Source organism: Triturus cristatus, chromosome 2_2 (genome assembly GCF_964204655.1).
Source record: "Triturus cristatus chromosome 2_2, aTriCri1.1, whole genome shotgun sequence".
NCBI classification, from domain to species: Eukaryota; Metazoa; Chordata; class Amphibia; order Caudata; family Salamandridae; genus Triturus; species Triturus cristatus.
The window spans coordinates 1084376669-1084398288 of record NC_140582.1 but is presented as its reverse complement, the minus strand read 5'-3'; the positions used below and the strand labels follow the sequence as shown (position 1 = coordinate 1084398288).

Genomic DNA, 21620 nt, shown 5'->3' with positions numbered 1-21620 from the left:
GAGCCCTGACTAGACACCGTCCCAGGTGACTCCAGCGGCTGTGCTCATTCATATACTCACACTTTATGTATACCCATCGTATGTACACACACCTTCTGTATGCTGCCTGTGCCCTCCTTGCTCCCGCGCGCTGCCCCTCTAACAATGTGTACCCCAGATTCGGTGACCCTTAGAGCCTCCCTTGTGTATTCTCACATCCTTTGCCCTCCCTACCCTGGTATAATACACTCACAACTGTATCCGCGCCACAGCCTACACAACCCCGGGCACTGTGAGTACGCAGAGCCCCACCCGCCAGTGGCGGTCTCACTGACACCCCGGGTGATCCTGGCCCCGCTCACATCTGCCCTCTGTCTCCGGGCAGGTGTCACAGCGTGGGTCCTTCGCACGCTGCTGTGCCAACTTAACCATGCTCGGCCCTTCTTGGAGACCCGCGGCCGCGGGGTCGAACTGAGACCCATCGTGCTGGGCGCCGCGTGTCAGCTCGGTGCTTCCCACCGGGTGTCGGCGCAGAGATTTCCACAGGGTTCCTTCCCACCGGATGTCAGCCCAGGGGTTGGCGCACGTATTGTGCGCAGTACCGACTGCACCTGTCCAAAAGTATCCCAAATCCACGTGTTGCCGGCCAGACGCCGAGCTGTCTCCAGACCTTGCGCAGGGTTACCACCTGGTGTCAGGGCAGGGTTCCTTCCCATCGGGTGACAGGTCAGGGATTGGCGCACGTATTGTGCGCAGTACCGACTGCACCCGTGCGCACGGCCGAAAGCATCCCGCATCCACGTGTTGTCGGCCAGACGCCGAGCTGTCACCTGGCCGTGCGCAGGGTTTCAGCGCAGATTAGGCGCAGGCGGCCGCTCCGCGCAGCATCGACCGTCCTCCTGTGCGCACACGGAGGCGTCCCACCTCCAGGGCCCGGCCCCCTGCCCTTGTCAGGCGCGCCCTCACTTTGTAATTAGCCCGTTTGTTGGAGGAGGCTCCGACTGTTGTGTGTCCCGCGGGCACGGAGCGTTTACACCGGGAGTTTACACGATCCAGGAATTCAGCCTCCGTGTTCAGGGGGTGAGCGCGGGGCCGGCGCGTGTCACCGGGGGCAGCGCCTCTGCCGGGCTTGGCACCTGGGACTCCTCTTGAGGCCACGTGGGTTCTCCATAACAATGCACCATATAGTTAATTACATTCCTGTCAGCAGAGGTGCTCGGCTGCCCTCCGAAGAAAGGGGCAGCGCTTTAAAATGTACCACTTCCTACCGGGCGTAGTTCACAATAGCAGTTACAGCAGCGCCGTGTGACACTCTCCCCGCAGATGTGACGGGGATTCTGGCTGTTATTTCACGCATCCCAGTCCAAATAATAAAGCAGTACACGTTTCCGTATTTCGCTGTTCCCACAGTCGTAATAACCCCCCCCCCCCTGCTGCGTGCGTGGCTGGCTTCCCTTATTTCACCACACACGTGTGTCCTATAAAAGTGCTAGCGAGCTGCACCGTTTGAGTGTCACCCGGTATTGTCCGCACAGGTGCAGACGGGGTCCAGGGGGCTTCGCTGTTTGAATTCACCTTTCTGCTCTGCCCACGTGCCTGAACGCAACATTTTCCCTTTTCCAGGTCTGCTGGGGAGGAGGAGCGGTTTCTCGAGACCCCCCCTCTGGAGGTTCACGTTTGGAACATGGACTTGCATTTCGCCCTCCTCGTCCTGGCGCTGGTCGCGCTGTCCGCCTCCGCCAGAGGTTAGTGGGTTTTATAATCTCCCCTGTATCAAGATAAGATCAATTGTCACAAGTCTTTTTGTATATAATGTTGGAAACGATACACTTTATACTTGATTTTAACTTACTATGATTGCAATGATTTTAAGTAATTGTGCAATAAAAAATATCTTATCCCCTGTATCAGTGTGCACTCCCCCCCCACCCCCCTTCTACCTCTAACTGATACTCGGTCTCTGCTTTCACAATGTGCACCCCTCACTCTTTCTGCCACTAACTGCTTCCGGGTCTCCCGCTTTCACCACTGTGGACTCCTCCCTCTCTTTACCACTTATTGCTGCTAGGTCTCCCCCCCTCTACCTCTAACTGATACTGGGTCTCTCTACTTTCACCAATGTGCACCCCTCGCTCTTTCTACCACTAACTGGTGCCGGGTCTACCCGCTTTCACCAATGCGCTTTCACCAATGCGCTCTCCTCCAGCCGTCTACAGTAACTTGGACCGGGTAGGCCTGATTTTTACCACTAACTGCACCCAAGTATTCATTTCCACCTCTAACTGCAGCCGGGTCGCTCTGCTTTCACCCCTAACACTGCCGCGTCTACCTGTTTTCATCCCCACTTCCTGCAGGGTCACCTTGCTTTTTCCACTAACTGGCACCATGCTTTTACCGCTAAGTGCATCTGGCGCACCATGCTTTTACTGCTAAGTGCATCTGGGGCACCGTGATTGTGCTGCTATGTGTAGCTGGAGCGCCAGGATTGTGCTGCTAAGTGTAGCTGGAGCGCCAGGATTGTACTGCTAAGTGCAGCTGGAGTGCCACGATTGTACTGCTCAGTGCAGCTGGAACCCCAGAATTGTACTGCTAACTGCAGCTGGAGCACAATGCTTTTGCTGCAAGGTGCAGCTGGAGCACCAGGATTTTGCTGCTAAGTGCAGCTGGAGCACTGTGCTTTTACCGCTAAGTGCAGCTGGAGTGCCACGATTGTGCTGCTAAGTGTACCTGGAGTGCCATGATTGTGCTGCTAAGTGCAGCTGGAGCACCAGGATTGTGCTGCTAAGCGCAGCTGGAGCACCAGAATTGTGCTGCTAAGCGCAGCTGGAGCACCAGGATTGTACCGCTGAGTGCGGCTGGAGCGCCAGGATTGTGCTGCTAAGCGCAGCTGGAGCACCAGGATTGTACTGCTAAGTGCAGCTGGAGCACCAGGATTGTGCTGCTAAGGAGCAACTGAAGCACCATGATTGTACCGCTGAGTGCAGCTGGTGCTCCATGATTGTATTGCTGAGTGCAGCAGGAGGGCCATGATTGTGCTGCTATGAGCAGCTGAAGCGCCATGTTTGTGCGGCTAGTGCAGCTATAGCTTTTACTGCTAAGTGCATCTGGAGTACCATGATTGTGCTGCTATGTGTAGCTGGAGCGCCAGGATTGTGCTGCTAAGTGCAGCTGGAGCGCCAGGATTGTACTACTCAGTGCAGCTGGAACCATAGAATTGTACTGCTAACTGCAGCTGGAGCACAATGCTTTTGCTGCAAGCTGCAGCTGCAGCTCCAGGATTTTGCTGCTAAGTGCAGCTGGAACACTGTGCTTTTACCGCTAAGTGATGCTGGAGTGCCATGATTGTGCTGCTAAGTGTAGCTGGAGTGCCATGATTGTCCTGCTATGTGCAGCTGTAACACCATGATTGTGCTGCTATGTACAGCTGAAGCACCATGGTTGTGCTGCTAAGGGCAGCTGGAGTGCCATGATTGTGCTGCTAAGTGCATCTGGAGCACCATGATTGTTCTACTAAGTGCAGCTGGAGTGCCATGATTGTGCTGCTATGTGCAGCTGAAACACCATGATTGTGCTGCTATGTGCAGCTGAAGCACCATGATTGTACTCCCAAGTGCAGCTGGAACACCAGGATTGTGCTGCTGACTGCAGCTGGAGCGCCAGGATTGTACTGCTGACTGCAGCTGGAGCGCCAGTATTGTGCTGCTAAGCGCAGCTGGAGCGCCAGGATTGTGCTGCTAAGCGCAGCTGGAGCGCCAGGATTGTGCTGCTCTGTGCAGCTGAAGCACCAGGATTGTGCTGCTAAGCGCAGCAGGAGCGCCAGAATTGTGCTGCTAAGCACAGCTGTAGCGCAAGGATTGTACTGCTAAGTGCATCTGGAGCACCATGATTGTACCGCTGAGTGCAGCTGGAGCACCGTGCTTTTACTGCTATGTGCAGCTGGAGCGCCATGATTGTGCGGATAGTGCAGCCGTAGCGTAATGATTGTACCACTGAGTGCAGCTGGAGCGCCATGATTGTACCGCTGAGTGCAGCTGGAGCACCAGGATTGGGCTGCTAAGCGCAGCTGGAGCGCCAGGATTGTACTGCTGAGTGCAGCTGGAGCGCCAGGATTGTGCCGCTGAGTGCAGCTGGAGCGCCAGGATTGTGCCGCTGAGTGCAGCTGGAGCGCTATGATTGTGCCGCTGAGTGCAGCTGGAGCGCCAGGATTGTGCCGCTAAGCGCAGCTGGAGCACTAGGACTGTGCCGCTAAGCGCAGCTGGAGCACCAGGATTGTGCCGCTAAGCGCAGCTTGAGCAGCAGGATTGTGCCGCTAAGTGCAGCTGGAGTGCCAGGATTGTACCGCTGAGTGCAGCTGGAGCGCCAGGATTGTGCTGCTAAGTGCAGCTGGAGCGCCAGGATTGTGTTGCAGAGCGCAGCTGGAGTGCGATGATTGTGCCACTGAGCGCAGCTGGAGCGCCAGGATTGTGCCGCTAAGCGCAGCTTGAGCAGCAGAATTGTGCTGCTAAGCGCAGCTGGAGCGCCAGGATTGTACCGCTGAGTGCAGCTGGAGCGCCAGGATTGTGCCGCTAGGCGCAGCTGGAGCGCCAGGATTGTACCACTGAGTGCAGTTGGAGCACTAGGATTGTGCTGCTAAGCGCAGCTGGAGCGTCATGATTGTGCCGCTAGTGCAGCTGTAGCATAATCATTGTACCGTTTAGAGCAGCTGGAGCGCCATGGTTATACTGCTATGTGCAGCTGGAGCGCCAGGATTGTGCTGCTATATGCAGCTGGAGCGCCAGGATTGTGCTGCTATGTGCAGCTGGAGCGCCAGGATTGTGCTGCTAGTGCAGCTGTAGCGTAATGATTGTTCCGCAGAGTGCAGCTGGAGCGCCAGGATTGTGCTGCTATATGCAGCTGGAGCGCCAGGATTGTGCTGCTATGTGCAGTTGGAGCGCCAGGCTTGTGCTGCTATATGCAGCTGGAGCGCCAGGATTGTGCTGCTATGTGCACTGGAGCGCCAGGATTGTGCTGCTAAGCGCAGCTGGATCGCCAGGAATCTGCTGCTGAGTGCAGCGGCAGCGCCAGGATTGTGCTGCTGAGTGCAGCAGCGGCAGCTCCAGGATTGTGCTTCTGAGTGCAGCGGGGGCGCCAGGATGGTGCTGCTAAGCGCAGCTGGTGACCCTGATTTCGCCATTGATTCGCAGTGGAGTATTTCTGCTTTCGCTCATAACTGCAGCCGGGTCTCCCTGCTAGACTATAGCTGAGTCTTTCTGCTCTTACCTCTGACTGCAGCTCCCCTTTCCTCCTTTTCTAGTTCACTAAAGCGGGGTCACATTTCTTTTTACACCGACTGCATATAGCGCTCCCTGCTTTCAGCACTAAACCGTATCTGAGTACTTCCGCCCGCGCCACTATCTTCCGCCCGTTCCCTGCTTTTACCCCTGTCTGCAGCTCATTCTCCTGCTGTCACTGCCAACCAGCGCTCATTCACACTGTCTTTGCCACTAACCGTAGCAGTCGCCCCGCTTGCACCACTGACCACAGTGTCTGTCTGTTTTGAAATAATGCACATTGTATTTGGATTGTAGACGAAAATGTTGTATTTTATCCCCGGTTTCCTTTGGAGCGCAGTAGTGTCGGATTGAACATGAAAACCTTGTGTTTTTTTAACCCTATTTTGCGTTTGGCCGAAACTGGCCACTGTGTTTTTTAATGAAAACTTTAACCGAGGGTTCAGATAAAAGGTGCCTGCTTTTGTGAGGTTTGGGCTATGCGTGAGTGCTTTTTTATTTTTCCTAACGAGGACTTTAATTGAAGGTGATCTTTTGGGAATGTATGTTTTTTTTCTTACTGCCCATGTGTAAAAATCATCAATTAAGCGGCAGTGTTGGGAGTGGAGTTAAAGACAACAGTGGCATTCCTCTCCGGGTCACAGGAGCCTCGCCCTCGGTAATCCCACCGAGGCCCCCATCCTTTCACCCGGTGGCGAAGACAAACAGCCGGCCCATTAGCCAGGCTGGAGCTGGGCCGTGGCTTAACGGGGCTAAAAGCAGATGCCCCGCGCCCAGGAATCCAGCGGTGCCAGCAAAACGCCCAGCCCAAAGGGCATTCCCGTTGGGCAATGTGTGCTTTTGTTTGTGTGCGTGAAGCCATGGGGACACAGGTTTTTGTGGGGCTTTTCTAAGTCCACAGTGATCCCTGGCCGGAAGTGACCAGTGATCTGGAGGTAAAGTCCGGAAGGCGGACCAGGAGTCCCCACACCAAGGCCTTGTGGTGTTTGCTGCGCTAGGCTTTCTGCCTTTAACGTTGTGAGGCCTTATACCTGTAGAGCTGCGCCTGGAAGGTATGCAGCGTGGCGCCTTGCACATTTAGCAATGATGCCTTTTATCTAGACATAGTAAACCAAAGCCTATAGCACTAACAGAATTGGAACTACCTGCAGCTGTTGCAGTGTGTTATATTAGGACTATTTTCAGAGCGCATGTCTCACCTGGGAGGGTATCCAGGCGCTAGATAAAGAGGGGATTGTGCTGGCCGAGTCTGAGTTGGATGTCGCTGCTTTACTTGCGTGGACTGTTGTTGCTTTAGCGCCACATGTTCTTGTCTGTAGTATGGTGGCCACCTATACATTTAGCGCAGTAAATACATTTAGCGCAGTGATGTTTTGTTGCCCTGTAGGTGAGGCCTGTTGTTCTCCAGCTACTCAACTTTATGTCAGCTGCAACACCCTTCAATACCTGAATACAAGCGCTGAGGGGTGGGCACGAGGATCTGGGGTACCCTAGGCAAAGTCACTTTTTGATGCCCCATTTCCTGGCTGTGAGGGGCATGTTTGATGTGTCTGAAGGCCCTATAGAGCCCATGTGCCGTTACTACCTTAGGCGACCGCCTAGTAAGGCCTTGTGGTATCACCGGCCCATGTACAAGTTCCAGGCACGGCATTCAGTGGATCAGAATTCAGTTTTACTCTAGTGTTCTTAATCCCCATATTAAAACCATCTATCACCAACAAGTAGGACAAAAAAGGTAGAAACCTGATATTGGGCCCGTGGTTCTTCTGTGCGCACACGTGCGGGGAGCTGTGGGAAGGGGCGGCTTCGTGAAAAGGGGGCTGCTGGGAGGTGAATAGAGTGGAAAAGTCGTACAAGGCATTTCCGGCCTGAGCAGGCGCGGAGACCTCCAGTCTTGGCCCACAATGGAGAGTCAGTTTTCAGCACCAGGTTATAGGGAAGCATTGTACGCATCCAGATGACCTCATGAGTGTATATGGTTCCAGCCAACCACAAATACTTGCCAGCGCTCCTCTGGCACTCTGCGGTGGGCTGCTGCTTATAAAACATTTCTGTCTTCATTGTTCACTGTTCCGAGCAGGGATTTTTTTCTGTTTTTTACGTATCCGCCTGCTTTAGTGTGGATTTGCGCATTTGGCTTTCTTCAGAAGTTTTACTGCACATGTGCTAACAACACTCAGGACATCCACTGCAACCGTTGACTGTTGCTGCTGCTTCATCGCTAGCCCAAGGCTCGCTTGCGACTGCCTTAGAAAGCCTCCAGAATGTATGGGTGGGATGCTTGAGTTAATCTCAGCCACTTGTAATCACTCCGGGCCCCATTCCACTCATTTGTGTTTTGCTCCTCTCTGCCATTACAGACAGGGACCACCCACAGGCAAATCCCTCTCGGCTTCTCCCCAAAATGGACCATCTAGTCCAAAAAGACAGGCCATGTCCACTCAAAATGGAAAGACGAGCAAACCCAGACCAGTTTAATATGTGGCCATACCGTTTTCACAGAAAGAATATTTACCTCTAACGTTTTTCCTACTACCTTCTCGTTTTTAATTCCTGTAATTTTTGTATTTTTATTCCTCTATTTTCTGAAACGCAACTGTAGGGCTAGGTAAACTTATAACAGCAATTTTCAGAGTAGAACAGAAGAAAAATGACACATTTTCAACTCCACTGGGCATTTTGCTGTATTTGCTGTATATGCTGTTTTCAGATAATCACTTACGGTGATGGAAAAGCCCCACTTGTTGTCTTTGTGTGTGTGGTAGAGGGCTGGTCTGAAGTGGCTTTCCGTCTGCAACCAGGAGTGACCTACTAATTGGGTTTCATTGAAGTTTAATATTGTAAATGTTCTCACTGGTTGATGTTTATTTTATATATATTTATATAAAGCTGAAACCAATAGGGTGGGCCAAGCGCCTTTTGAGTGAGGCTGCCGGACCGTGTTTCAATGTAAGGGATCAGGTGGGCCATGTCTTGTTTTCTGGAATGTTGTTGCAGCTCTTCGAGAGCTCCTTGGTACATACGCCTTGCACAAAACATTATCAGCGGCTGGGATTTAAGTATTTAATCGAAGCCCGGGGGGGTCGGGTCTGAAGACTTTGGAGCAGTATTTGATTTTGGATCTTCATAGATGGATTCTCTCCTTTGTCTGTTGAGGTAATCTCCGATTAAATTTACATTTCAATATCTGACACATTTAAATGATTGACGTTGTTAATCCTGTGCATGTATATAAACCTTGGTAGCTACATTCATCCATCCCTCTGTCTCCGTCTGTCTGTGTACATGTCGATGATTGTGATATGGAGATGTGGTTTAAAGGCTAGAGTGTTGAGGGTGAAGCCTATCACACGAGTTCTTCTCCATTTGGCTTTTTCGCATGACCACGCTGTGTTATCCTGGTCCGAGCACTCTTCCACACACCTGCATGCAACCCCTAGGGATCGTGCTCAATGTCCAGAAATGTTATATTTCTGAGGTCAACAAAATGAGGATTGTTGAGTTGGGCCATAGAAAAACACTGTGGATTAGAGAGTTACTAGAAAGCACAACTGCAGGTTTTGTACTCCTATGAATTCATATGTTGAGTTGGGCATAGAAAAACACTGTGGATTAGACAGTTACTCGAATGCACAACTGCAGGTTTTGTACTCGTATGAATTCATATGTTGAGTTGGGCCATAGAAAAACACTGTGGATTAGAGAGTTACTAGAATGCACAACTGCAGGTTTTGTACTCGTATGAATTCATATGTCGACTTGGGCCATAGAAAAACACTGTGGATTAGACAGTTACTCGAATGCACAACTGCAGGTTTTGTACTCGTATGAATTCATATGTTGAGTTGGGCCATAGAAAAACACTGTGGATTAGAGAGTTACTCGAATGCACAACTTCAGGTTTTGTACTCGTATGAATTCATATGTTGAGTTGGGCCATTGAAAAACACTGTGGATTAGAGAGTTACTCGAATGCACAACTGCAGGTTTTGTACTCGTATGAATTCATATGTTGAGTTGGGCCATAGAAAAACGCTGTGGATTAGAGAGTTACTAGAATGCACAACTGCAGGTTTTGTACACATATGAATTCATATGTTGAGTTGGGCCATAGAAAAACACTGTGGATTAGAGAGTTACTAGAATGCACAACTGCAGGTTTTGTACTCGTAAGAATTCATATGTTGAGTTGGGCCATAGAAAAGCACTGTGGATTAGAGAGTTACTAGAATGCACAACTGCAGATTTTGTACTCGTATGAATTCATATGTTGAGTTGGGCCATAGAAAAACACTGTGGATTAGAGAGTTATTAGAATGCACAACTGCAGGTTTTGTACTCGTATGAATTCATTTTTTGAGTTGGGCCATAGAAAAACACTGTGCATTAGAGAGTTACTAGAATGCACAACTGCAGGTTTTGTACTCGTATGAATTCATATGTCGACTTGGGCCATAGAAAAACACTGTGGATTAGAGAGTTACTTGAATGCACAACTGCAGGTTTTGTACACATATGAATTCATATGTTGAGTTGGGCCATAGAAAAACACTGTGGAATAGAGAGTTACTCGAATGCACAACTGCAGGTTTTGTACTCGTATGAATTCATATGTTGAGTTGGGCCATAGAAAAACACAGTGGATTAGAGAGTTACTAGAATGCACAACTGCCGGTTTTGTACTCGTATGAATTCATATGTTGAGTTGGGCCATAGAAAAACACCGTGGATTAGAGAGTTACTAGAATGCACAACTGCAGGTTTTGTACACATATGAATTCATCTGTTGAGTTGGGCCATGGAAAAACACTGTGGATTAGAGAGTTACTAGAATGCACAACTGCAGGTTTTGTACTCGTAAGAATTCATATGTTGAGTTGGGCCATAGAAAAACACTGTGGATTAGAGAGTTACTAGAATGCACAACTGCAGGTTTTGTACTCGTATGAATTCATATGTTGAGTTGGACCATAGAAAAACACTTTGTATTAGAGAGTTACTAGAATGCACAACTGCAGGTTTTGTACTCGTAAGAATTCATATGTTGAGTTGGGCCATAGAAAAACACTGTGGATTAGAGAGTTACTAGAATGCACAACTGCAGGTTTTGTACTCGTATGAATTCATATGTTGAGCTGGGGATAGAAAAACACTGTGGATTAGAGAGTTACTAGAATGCACAACTGCAGGTTTTGTACTCGTATGAATTCATATGTTGAGTTGGGCCATAGAAAAACACTGTGCATTAGAGAGTTACTAGAATGCACAACTGCAGGTTTTGTACTCGTATGAATTCATATGTCGACTTGGGCCATAGAAAAACACTGTGGATTAGAGAGTTACTCGAATGCACAACTGCAGGTTTTGTACACATATGAATTCATATGTTGAGTTGGGCCATAGAAAAACACTGTGGATTAGAGAGTTACTAGAATGCACAACTGCGGGTTTTGTACTCGTATGAATTCATATGTTGAGTTGGGCCATAGAAAAACACTGTGGATTAGAGAGTTACTAGAATGCACAACTGCAGGTTTTGTACTCATATGAATTCATATGTTGAGTTGGGCCATAGAAAACACTGTGGATTAGAGAGTTACTAGAATGCACAACTGCAGGTTTTGTACTCATATGAATTCATATGTTGAGTTGGGCCATAGAAAAACACTGTGGATTAGAGAGTTACTAGAATGCACAACTGCAGGTTTTGTACTCGTATGAATTTATTTGTTGAGTTGGGCCATAGAAAAACACTGTGGATTAGAGAGTTACTCGAATGCACAACTGCAGGTTTTGTACTCGTATGAATTCATATTACAATAGTTTCCCAGAGTTAGTGTGAATGGTATTGTATTGCCAGTTAGACGTGAGCTCAAGAGGAGAATAGAATGTTTGTTGTGATAATTGTAGCTGGCCAGTCCTAATTGGATTGATACAGCTGCTTGTCAGTCATTGGCTCGTAAGACCGTAAGCAGAGCTGGACAGAGACACCACATCAAGGCATGTTTGATTGTCAGGAGACCGCGTCATGATATGGCATTTTGTTATTGTCATCTCAAGTACAGCTTTAGCCTCGATCTATTTTCATCATTCACAATATGAGGGGGAAATGTAAACTGGCAGGTGGGTGTCCGCCACCATCTGATATTAAATAGGATTTAATTTCGTTGTTCAATATCTCCTTATGTTTTTCTTGAATTTGGCACCGCTGACCGGCGTTTGCATCTTGCTGCCTTGACATTAAAATGTCTCCGTATAGTTTCAACTAATGTTCTTTTGCCATGTTGCTTGGTTTTCATGTATTGTTAATGAAGGCCCTGCTTTTTCTTGTGATTGACCTTTGACCAGAGAGTGAGAATGTCCATGCAGGGGGTTTGGGAAGACCCACAAGCATATGCACATGTGGGTTATTAGTGTTGTGTTGTGTGTGCCCCCTTTCTGCCCCTGAACCTGCCATCTCAGAAAAGCCTCTCCAGCTGTTTATGCACATTACGGGGATCATGCCCACTTTTAGGTTTGTAATCGCTCACTGTTAAACTTGGGTGCATCAAATGTTTGGGAATCTGGCCGGTGGTTACTGCTTGGATTTTTAAACCAGACCTAAGAAATGGGTATTTGTTGTAATTATGCATCCAGAGAATGCACCAGTGGTGCGTTCACACAACCTTCTGCTTGATGGACATGAGTGCCCTGCCTATGTGCAGATGGAAAATGGGCGTATTATATAGCGCCTTTAGGTTGGCACAGTGGTACCCTCCCAAAAGAGCTGCACAACACCATAGAGGGCATGAACCAGTAAGCTTCCCCCTGTCACATCAAGATAGGGCACACGTATCCTCCTTCTTTATTGAGCGGAGTACAAGAGAAATTTTCCCATGATGCTTATGGTTAGGTTGCAATGGAAGTAGACATAATGTATAGGCGCGGAGCCTTTCGTTCATGCATACGCTTCTGTTTTTATAGTTTCTCCATAATATAAAGCGGAGGCCATGCGTGTGCTTGGTGTGTTATTGCTTCCTTTCACCAACACTGCCGGTGCAGTGTCCGCCTCATGCCAGCTTTTTCTGTAGGATCCCCGCCATTGTTTCCTCAGGTTTTTATAGAAAGGACAAAACAATAGGAAATGCAGTATATCCTCTATTGAGTGCAGAGCACAGCTGCAAAATCAATTCAGCCAACCATGGGCTTGGCCGACATCCTGTGAGCCGCTGCAGGTTTCAACTGGTCTAGGCTGACGTCGCAGACGGGCCTATTGAATATGTGTTTGCCATCTCCACATTGTCTGTGCAAAAAGCCGCAAGGCTCTTTTGAAAGATGGCCCGCCCTTCAGTAACTTGCGACCTAATACAAATTGAAATGAGCAATATATTCCACACGCCACCCTCAATTTATTGTCAAGTTTTATTTGCATATCGTTTTTTGGTTGCATTATATCTAAATTAAAAATAAGTTATTTTCTTCTGGGAGTCGATGCATATTTTTTTAAAAATTCATTGTCTTATTCTTACATTTATGGGCAATTAATCTTACAGGATTGGATGGCTTTGTTTGTTTGTATTTCCAGTAAATTGCTCAACCGGAAATTAAATGATACACATTTATACTTACTTCAAGAGAACTGAAATTCGTGCACAAAAGGAAGTTGGCGCCTGAATAGGTCTTAGAAGTAGAACACACATTTCACACGTACAACATTTGCAGGGTGTATCTGGCGGAATTGGTGCACTGAAAAAAACAGAATATGCGGTGTTTTATAACATGGAACGAAGAAAATGTGGAGTATTACCGTGTTCTTCCCTATCCAGTGGCGTGGAGTTTGAACTGGAGCGGGAATGCGCCACTGCTAAGAATCCCACCCTGAAGTTTTGGTATTTACTGGGTGCTGTATTACCCTACCAAGTGACGGGTCAGTCTGAGTGGGGACCTAATAGTTTTCTTACAGTCCACCGTACAGTTACACAGGTTTTAGGAGATGTCTATGCATGGACGCTGCTAATGTTGGTGTTTGGTGTCTGTAACAAGTACTGAAAAGCACAGCGCCTGCCTCTGAGAGTCTAATGTGCTGTCATGGAGGCGCTCAGGAGGTGGTGGGTGAGAACAATTCACATATTTAAAAAAACTGGCTTTATATAATCAAGGCCGCTGGTGTGTTGCAGATTAGTCTGTTGCTGGCAGGGCGACTGCCCGCCACTTCAAGGGCAAATCTAGTTTCCACCACATGAAGGAAAGCAAACACAGGTTTCATTTGCTAGGATTTGAAAACACTGCTCTTATGCTTCTCTTTAGGGGGCTGAGGCGGGGAGTGATCTTTGAGTATCAATGAAGGGTTTCATTGAAATGAAAACACTTTCTTCCGGAATGGCTTATAAAATCAGGCTATTGGAACGCTCCAGCTCAGAGGACATCATAGAAAAGTTTATTTTATCCACCGAGTTTAAGAACTGTGCAATTCCTTCCTTCATCCTCGCATCTCTGGTTGCCTATTTAATGTGAAGTTGCTAAGGAGCGCTTTCGCCAGACCAAAGATGCAGATGTCTCATCGAGTTAAGCACCAGCATCACTTTTCCTAACTCATGAGTCACAAGCGAGGTGGTCTTTGAGATTGCCCCCCTCACTAGTAAGAAATCGTAACACATTGGCCATGGGAGAGGTTTGTGGCCCAAGATTGGGAGATTGTATGCATGTGCTCTTCTACATGACAACAGGTATGACGATACCCCGTTCCCATGGTTCAGCTCTTCGCAACCAATAGGCATGTGTCCAAAGGACTGGTGAAGCTGGACGATGAATCTATAAGAAGATGATTAATGCTGGCATTCTTCGTATGCTCAGCAAGACTTTACAGATCATAGGAGATCTTTGTTCTCCTACTCTCTAGTCGGTGAATGTGACAACCACTCCTTCTGCACAAACTGACAGAAGTTAGTGTAGCTCTTTTCAATTTGTTGTGTATGCGTCGCACACTGGCCGCAAGCTCTCATTACGAAAACTGTACGTACTGTAGAAAGGGACGGAGGACCATGGGAGGGAATTTATGTTGAAGTGCAACGCAGCATTCTTGGATAAGAAGTGTCTCAACCCAAGTGTCTTGGACTATGTACCTCTTACAGCACTGGCTTCTAGTTCTCAAGAGTGTTGTGGTATTATCACAACCTGGAATTGCCTGGCTACAGATCTGAACAAATTTTGTCCTGCTATTAAAGGAGGTGCCCAAGAGCAAATTTAGAGCCGTGCTGGCGTTTCCTTGGCCGATAATAGCATCGAATATGTCACCAGGAACTTAGGTCAGCCATATTTCTAAATTTCCTTTCCTGAGTCAACCTAGAATGAACTTTGTGGCATGTGGTCCCGCAGTGCGATCACACAGTCCACTCTTTGTTGCATGTGGTATCCCAGAGTAATGAGAACAACTCAACCGGTGCTATTTTAAGACGGATCGTTGGACTACTTCTTCCATGGAGTGCTCACCGTGAAGTTTCAGTCAAGAGCGAAAACCATGAACTGGGAAGACTGAATGCATGAAGAGGGCTTATTATTCTTCCCAAGATATTTTCCTTTTACTTGAGTAACTGTAGAACCCAAAGTGGTTTCAGTGTTGGCAAGCGGTGGCTGTTTTCCCTCTTCCTTTGCACATTTACTCTATAGGAGATTTACTTAAACCTGGGTGTCCTGTCAGCTGATTGACTAATGGCGGCTGCACTCGCGAACCCGAGGCGACTTGCCCACTGTGTGAATACATAATTTAATGATTTCATTTTATATGAGAACGCCGATCAAATAACCCACAAGGCTCTGTTGTCTCGCGGTGTTCTTTGTCTCGTAAAGTCCAGAGTAGCTGTGGTGTCCTCCACAACAGTAGCTGGAGGTTCTATAGGAGACATCTTGCAAGGGATTGGTTGTAGTCACAGCAGATAATTTATATTTTCTTGGGGCTTGTTTACACTTATAGATGAAGCTTACAGAAAGAAAGTTTGAGAATGAGTCCCGCTGTGAGTAAGAGGTGGAGCCCTTGTTATGTTAGTAATCACCGAGGTGGAGAAATGGCTCACCTTTGTTAATCCTAGCTCCGCCACAGCATGCTGGCAGTGACTAGCATCACCAGCCAAGTTGGGTAGACTGCTGGGTTTCTGGCTGTAATTAGGCCGGCATTCATGCCATTATCACGTATTCACCCTTTTCTTCCTCAATTACCCCGTTGGCCCTCGTCCTGCCTCCCTTTTCCGAGTCACTTTGTGAATCTTTTGCACCTGGCGGGGTATTTTATTTCACTTGCTTCACCTGCACACCTAGGTTACTGCAGGACACCTGGGCACTTTATTAAAAGTAACGCACTGTGGGCTTCTTTAACAAAATATAACTTTATAAGTGGTTGGTATAAATAATCTGCTTCTATATTATGCTGAGTAAGTCTTTTGTGCATCGCTTGAAGCAGTTATAACTAATACAAAAAGATGTTTGGTTAATATAGTTTTGCCTCAACGTAAAAGGGAGTAAATCTATTTTAACAGGTAATGGAGAAAACAGGAATTACCACATTATCAAAATTGGGCATAATCAATTTTCTGGCATTCCCTCTTTTTATTCATTTATTTTATGTATTTGGGTGTTGAAAAGATCCACCATTTCACTGCAGCCTGGAAGAGCCTATTTCAAGAACCAAAAGATCTACAAAAAAACCTTTTGCACTGTTAACAAAAATGATGATAAAAACGTGGAATCCTGCTCCAAATGCGTCGCGCAAAATCTTCCCTGCACCTGCAGGAATGGCAAAGGTGTGCTAGGGTACAAGGCTGGCACTGTTGTGCCCCAGCACTTTAGGATGCCAGGGGCTCACTTCCCACGGTGAGACCCCTTGGTAGTATTGATAATTATTTATTTCAAATATAATACTTTAAATTACTCTTCCGATGCGCCCAGGTATGAGTAAAAGGTGCTATTATCCAGTGTAATGGCACTGCGGCATGAGGTCCTCAGTGAAGAGAGCGGGCAGCTGTGGTCGGCGGAGTGAGGGGAAAGGCAAGGGTTACGCCGAAGTAGAATTTATTGTTTTTGAGAAGTGATCAAGTTGTGAGAAAGAAAACATTGCACAGCTTGAGAGCCCAGTCTACTTGGCCATTGTATATGTCAAACGTGTAGGTGATGTGTACTAAACCTTTCAACAAGAAAACACTAAAAGCCCCTTTAATTAAAGCAGTAACGGGGCATTCTTTTAATTTCTTGTCTCTTTCCTATTTAAACCTTAAACCAGGTGGAGTTTACGGCTCTCACTTGTAGCAGAGGGACTGTTAGCCATTTGTAATAAAAAAAATACAGAGGGGCTTTTAACCAACTGTAGAGACAAGGTCAGGCAGGGGAAGCACATGGCAATAACTCAGCCCCCCCTGGCAGCAGGAGTGTGCATTATGGTGTCATAATTGACCATGACTGTAGTAAATCAGCTCAAGCTGAAGGCAAGGTCAGAGGTCAGCAGGAGCCATAATGGTTCTTTCTGATGTCCGTGATGTTATTAGCACATGTCCAGCAGCAGTGATGGGAGAGAGGCCATGCAGAGGAAGCAACCATTTCTTTTACCTCTGGAGTGAGCACCCTCTGCTCCCTTGTTAGAGTCAGGAAAGGGGACAGTCCAAGCCTGGAGCCTAGCCTGGCGTGTTATAGAAGGTATACATACAGGCACACCGGATGTGACGTGGATGGTCTGATGTAGGGAGGGTGTGAGCAGACAAAAGTGATGAACATGAGCCTCCATAGAAAGGTGGAATCAGAGAAGGGTGAAGTATGTGGACAAACTTGCTGTCTGACTGGCACAGGCTCCTGGCAAACATGAGAAGGTATCAGGCGGGCTGCGGCCGACAGGCTGGAACATCCTTCTACAGACCCAAGTGCACTCCTAACATGTTAAAGTGACAATAAGCTGGCTTTAGCTCACCATAGGTGTGCTGGGGTGAGCCAACAGGTTGGGGGTCATGCCCTTACAAACAGGAGTTCCCCCGTGGTATATGTGTTAATCTTCTGCCATTCTCAGTCTCCATCAGGCTGGGGCAGGCTCCTGGAATGTAGTGCTGTGTTGGACTGGACGCTTCATGGCAAATGGTGGCAGGTTGATGTGGTCTTCTGGGTGGTAGGGGCAGGCTGCCAAGACAGAGATGTTCTCCTGGAGACCTGGCTGTGCTCCAAGGAATTACCTCGTTGTCCACGCTCATTTTTTCTACGGCTCGGAGGGGCTCACACAATAGTGGTGCAGACTCATGGTAGGCTGGCAGTACGCTCATGTAGGCTCGGAGGGGCTCCCAGTAGACTGGTACTTGTCTCCTGGCAGACCAGTACTTCGGCTTTCACAAGGCTGTGTGGACTCCTGGTAGGCTGGTCAGGGGTTCTCATCCGGCTTGGTTGAGTTTTTGTTGGCTTGACTCCTGGGAGGCTGGTCTGGGGTTCTCATCCGGCTTGGTTGAGTTTTTGTTGGCTTCGTGGCAGTTTCATGGTAGGCCAGGACATGTTCTTGCTTGTGGCAGATTGCTCCTGCAGTGAATTTCTTCTCAAAATCTTAATTTGGGAACACTACTCTTTATTCAGTAGGGCACTTTTCTGGTTACCGAAAAATGAAATGGCACATTAGTTGTGATACAGAGGCCATGTCACTTAATAACAACAAGCATTGACAAAGCCATTGGGTCCCATCTTTTAACCCCTTCAGTGCCCATGACGAGCTGGACTCGTCATGGGCTGCGGTGGCGCTGTGCCCATGACGAGTCCAGCTCGTCATGAACTCCGCCCGCTAATGCAAGGCGCGGCACTGGGCGGGGAAAGGGGCGGGCATGCAAGGGGTTAAAGGAGTTTGGCCGATCTTTTGGTTTTTCTAATGTTTGTTGCCGATGCTGAACAACATGGACAAAAAAAATGTGTTGCTGATGCTGCATATGTCTTGACTTGGTGGCCATTTTGGCCCCAGTGTGATGACGTTGTAGTATGGCTTCTGCCAATAATCCAAGATATACCAGGAAACAGGTTGGAGAATAAAGAGAACAGTTTATTCTCATATACAGGACCCACAACTGAACATGTCAAAATCCAATAGTCATCTGACTAGTACATACAACATTCTAGATTACAGTGATGTCAAATAGAACAATAGGTATACAACATTCTTTAAAGTAAAACTGCACCATAAGTAGAAAGTGCAACATAACAACTTACCACAGACGTGTACACGACCCTGCTGCTCTATGTATACTGCTCCCTAATCGGGGAACACGCTTTCCATTGCTACATTTTTAAGACCTACTGGGACTTATACATGCCAGAGAATTCACCGAATTTAGGAATTTTTATATTTCTGAAATTATGAATTGGGTGTTTCCTCATAAATCATGCTCCAGAACTCCTGTCGTTTTTCAACTTTGAAATCAACAGGCTTTAATGTTATCCAACTGAATGACATCCAATTAAATTTGCCGAACTTGGAAGGATGAAAGCGGAGTTGGCCTTGGCGGGATTCAAACTCGTGACCCGAAAGTCACAACTGCGGCCACGAGCATGAAATGCGTGCAGGCCGCCTGATTGGGCAATGAGAGAGGAGTTATCTAAGGTGGGGCCCGGGGTATTTGCTTGGTACATCGTCAGTGACACGGGGGTGGGGGAGAGGAGGAATGCTGGACCGTGTGTGTACCGTGAGATGACAGCTTCCCGTGACCAAACACCCCGGCCTTCGGCTCAAGGGAGGCGGGCAGCAGGTTTGGGCAGAATGTGCCCTCTATTAGCCAATGTAAGCAGAGGGCAGGGAAAGGGGCCCTAATTGACTGGAACATTCGCGCTGACAAAGGGGGCATCATAAACGCTATATTCTCACCCTGCTTTCCACAGGCATTAATTAGCCCAGGTTTACCGCCTCAGCAGGCGACAGGCAGAGATTTGTTTTTCCTGAGGAGTACTGATTGATGAGACGTGAGTGGGGGAGGGGTTTGGGAAGAAGAAAGCAAATTGCCAAGGCATGTGTGAATTCCTGGAGAAGGCCTGGCTCAAAGCCTCACTTGTGTATCCATTACCTGCCAGGGACGGTGTTAAATGTTCATTCACGCGCCTGCAACTTTGCAGACACCAGACTGACCCAAGGACAATTGTCCAGCATGACCCCACAGGGAAGAAGTATTTATAAATATATATATATCTATCTATCTATCGAGAGAGAGTCGTGACGTCACACGCCCAGGAGTTCATGTGGGAGAAAGATGCTTTTAAGTTTTTGTTTACAGTTCTTTCCTAGAGTGTTGGCATAGTGGTGTAAGACTGCAGATATGCAACAGCGGGCTTACAAAGTGTAGCTCTCTTTTAAGACCTATTTAGAGAACCACGTTTGAAGGTAATAGCCTTACTGTTACTATCATTTTTAGTCGTAAATTACCTACTGCTACGATCCCCACTATGCGCTTACCAAGAACGCGTTGCACCAGAGATGTTTTTTTTTTTTACACACAACCATATGCATTCTGGGAGTTGTAGTTCTGGCTCACTTCAGTTTATTCAAGTAAACTAACACACTTGAAAATAATGACTTATAAAAGAAAAGCGTAGGGTTGGAGCACCGTTTTCTTGGTGACCTGAAGTCATCTGGTAACCTCAGCCCCAAAATACCGCTAATATGTAGTTCATTATGGACGACCCGCATTTCAGCAAAACTTCTTTGGGAAAGGGAGAGCTGTCCAGTGAGATACCCCTGAGCACTGCGCCCTCTCTGGGGAGTGGCGTGCGCCCCTCCAGGCAGGTACAGGTTCGAATCCCGCCAGGCTCTTTACAATGTGACAATAGTATTTGACCATTTGCAAATGGTTTCTGTGGGATATAGGCACGGAATATTGTGTTTGTTTTTAAATTCACCAATTATGTACCCTGCAGAAACAAGAATAGTATTTCTACTGATGTACTTAACAACAATTTTAACCGATAGACACCATTAGATACCACTGAATTGAATTGGTCCAAGTTGTAATTGTAATCCACTGTAATTTTTTACATAGCTGTGCAGAATGTGTGTGTATATATATATATATTCACTTAAAAAACCATAGGTTTCACACATGTTATAGTTAGCTGTACATTTCACTTGTAAAAAAACAATGAAATTCCACGTTATAGTTAGATCAGGTAACTATAACTTGCGCGCCCACAATAAACTGCTGATGACGTCACATATTACATCACTCATGACATGGTCAGTGACATCACTCTTAACATCAATGCTGACATCTGAAATGACACATTGTGGATTGCGGTCGCGCAAGTTATAGTTACCTGATCTAACTATAACGTGGAATTTCATTGGTTTTTTACGAGTGAAATGTACAGCTAACTATAACATGTGTGAAACCTATGGTTTTTTAAGTGAATTTGCAAGGTTTTTTAAATGCTAATTCCTAACTATAACGTGTGTGAAACCTATGGTTTTTTCAGTGAATTTGTACGGTTTTTTAAATGCCAAGTTATGTATTTATTATTTTATTTTTTTCTGGTTTTTCACCGTGCGCACACCCTGCGCGCTTACAGATATATATATTGATTTAAATGCTATTTTCTCAGGACCTACTGAACAGATTTACACCAGACCTGCAAAAGGCACATCTCTGACCTGAGGACTACCTCTCTGCCAAATTTCAAGTAATTCTGTTCGGCCGTTCGGGCTGTAGCTCGGACTAAAGGTCCTATGGGAAAATGCATGGGGAAAACGCGTTTTGGGACCCCCCTTTTTTCTCAGCCCCCGCTTGACGAATTCCCCCGAGACTTTCAGGGTAGGAGCGGAGCGGAGCGCCCCACCTATTTTGAAAATTTCGCGAGAATTCGTCAACCGGCGCCAAAGTTATTCCAAATAGAATGTTGCAGATTTCCTATGGAAACACGGTCCTAACTATAACTATCTACTGGCGACCGCCAGTAGATAATATATATCATCCACACAAAAATGAGTCACGCAGCACTCCTTTTGGCATATGCAGATGTTTATTAGTAACTCTCCTGGAGAGTTACTAATAAACATCTGCATATGCCAAAAGGAGTGCTGCGTGACTCCTTTTTGTGGATGATATTAAAGCGAGACTTTGTCCTTGTCTCGCCGCACGCACCGACGAAAAGGAGCTCCCCTCTTCAAAGGACTAATTGCATTTGAATATATATATATATATATATTTATATATATATATATATATATACATTCATACATACACATACTTGTGGCCATAAAATTACTTAACAGCACAAGTTATAGTTTCTTCAGATAAAAAAAAAATATATATATATATATATATGCATTTATGTGCTTAAATGCGTAAGTGGTAACCTGGCAGGAGACCATTGAAGTGCTTCGCATCATGCTGAGATGATAGTACC

At 47.0% G+C, this 21620-nt stretch overlaps 1 protein-coding gene across 2 annotated transcripts in view; it reads left to right on the top strand.

Annotated features, from left to right (window-relative positions):
- Positions 1–21620, top strand: part of FGFRL1 (fibroblast growth factor receptor like 1) — a 352764-nt gene that overhangs the window by 6626 nt on the left and 324518 nt on the right. Inside the window, exons 1-2 of one of the 2 annotated variants that reach the window (XM_085642608.1) lie at positions 805–1059; positions 1603–1724. In XM_085642608.1, coding sequence (XP_085498734.1) covers positions 1664–1724 — 61 coding nt within the window. In that variant the 5' untranslated portion in view covers positions 805–1059; positions 1603–1663. Of the gene's footprint in view, positions 1–804; positions 1060–1602; positions 1725–21620 lie in introns of those variants that run through there. The other variant, XM_085642607.1, reaches the window with a different exon arrangement.